General features: G+C 37.5%; 1 protein-coding gene across 1 annotated transcript; it reads right to left on the bottom strand.

Annotated features, from left to right (window-relative positions):
• Positions 1-6: 6 nt before the first annotated feature.
• LOC107736658 (ectonucleoside triphosphate diphosphohydrolase 2-like) lies at positions 7-2,023 on the bottom strand (the record flags this gene model as incomplete). Its single annotated transcript, XM_016548031.1, has 5 exons — positions 7-298; positions 459-593; positions 1,158-1,277; positions 1,356-1,625; positions 1,760-2,023. Coding segments are annotated over 5 exons (996 nt in total), but the record flags the coding sequence as incomplete, so codon positions are not given.
• Between the last annotated feature and the right edge of the window lie 68 nt (positions 2,024-2,091).

Raw genomic sequence — 2,091 nt, 5'->3', positions numbered from 1 at the left:
ACAGTACAGTATGAATGCATTATTCATGTAAACATTAAATTTTTGTGGAGTCTGTCCAAACACATAGAACAACTGTAGGCATAGCAGTGAGCTATGAGACAACTTCATCACTCCTTTTCCTCCGAATCACTAGAGCCATGTAACAGAAGGTGGCAATGAGGAGGATGGTTAGGAGAATCAACAAGCCAATCCATGCTGCAGGACACAAGCCCTTCCTGATGCCCGCAGGTTCATCTGGAAGAAGACTGCTCACACTGAGAATATAACCCAGAGCCCAGCCCACAGACGCCTCACCTGCCTGTGACATAGTACAGACTGAATGTGTGGTTTTGCATTTTTGTATACTTAGTTCACATTCACACAATTTGCATTTTATTCAAAAGCAAACTGTAAAATGATCTGTGGTTAAGGCGGTTCTGTGATGTACAAGCATATGAGTATATTTTTGATAAACTCACCTTTTTCTGAAAAGCAACATTTTGGAAAGAACTCTCATCAAAGTTATAACCCCTAAGCATTAGCACTTGTATATACACTGCAACTGCACAGTAATCCTTCAGGTATTTTTTCAAGTCAGGAGCTTTCTTGGTCATCTATAATGAACAGAAGATATGGATATGAATTTTTAAGATTTACAGGAATTCACAGATGCAATGCAGCATGTTTATACAGTGTATTTTTATGATAAACACAAAGACATTTTTTTTCACATTCATAAAACCTGGCCAGAAAATATCCAGTTCATATTTGAAATCATTTCTTCTGAAACCAATATTACTAAAAATGCTAAATATATATATTGTGTGTGTGTTTAATTTTTTATTAAAATTGATTTCCGGTTGAAATATCAATTGGACCTAAAAAATGTATAAAAGTAATTAAAATATTAATATTTGACTATAAAGATAATATATTTCCTTTCCAGTTATAGGCCAATTAAGATTTTAGATCAGTGTCATTATTTTCATGACAATTAAATAAATAATAAAAAATAAAAAAACGAAAAATCTTATTACTACAATGGGGGAAAAATTATAATATTTAAATTGTAAAGTACATCATGTTTCATACATCCTGATAGCATTTGTTGTACTGGCTTTAATTTATTCTGAGGTAGCTAAAACAAGCATTAGTATTAGCATTAGTACAAATTATACCTCTTCTATGGTCATATTGCACACAGCTTTGGTAGCCTCCTCTAGCTGAGCAGAGGTTCTGATGTTTATCCCTGTACTTTGCTGGAGATAACTGTGAGTGAAGAAATAAGCAGAGAAGGCCTAAAAGAAGGACAAATACATAAGATTTTTTTCTATTAAACTCGTATGTTCCACTTTGTCCATTTCTGGGCCTCTCACCATGAAGCCCCCGCTGATGTTGGGCTGGAAAACTCCATTAAAGGAACACTGAGAAAAGGGGCAGAACTGGAAGGAAAATATATTAGAAGTGTTGCCAAGGCAGCTTTGGTAGTCCCCGGTGCCTTGCACCCTGATCCAGGAATGAGGGTTGTAAGGTTTGGGTCTCTTAGACACTGTACAAGGAGAGTCAAACACTTGCTCCAGCTTGAAGACATCAGTGAAGTCAGATGGGTAGCAGGGATGGTACACTTTGCTAGTATTACCCTGCGACTGAAATGAAAACATACTGGAGAAATGTAAACTGTGACAGGACAAAAACAATTAACCAAGAAGTCTCCAACACAAAAATAGTGTCTACATATATACAATGAGGTACTATTGATTTGTGATGCATAATGTCATACTTCAACCAGGTAGGCCAGGATCTGGCGCAGAGCCTCTTCTTTACCATAACACAGGTAACTATGCGTGTAGAGGGAATACTCCTGCCCATAGAGACGCATGGTCATGCTGTTCAACTCGTTCTCAACTGTTTCTGGGGTCTCAAAGGTGATCTGTGTGGACGCCCCACCTAAATCCAGCGCTCCGACTGTTTTTCTGCCAGAGTTAAGCCATCGGCCCACATAGCCATACTGTATAAATGAGCAAACAAAGACAGAAAATGGCCGCTAGATGGCACTAGTTGAGAAACCAGTAAAAATACTGTACCATAAATCAAAACACTGGCTTAATATTT

This window comes from Sinocyclocheilus rhinocerous, unplaced genomic scaffold, assembly GCF_001515625.1.
Source record: "Sinocyclocheilus rhinocerous isolate Xijiao unplaced genomic scaffold, SAMN03320098_v1.1 C36867207, whole genome shotgun sequence".
Classification (NCBI taxonomy): domain Eukaryota; kingdom Metazoa; phylum Chordata; class Actinopteri; order Cypriniformes; family Cyprinidae; genus Sinocyclocheilus; species Sinocyclocheilus rhinocerous.
This window is presented reverse-complemented; position numbering and strand designations above follow the sequence as displayed.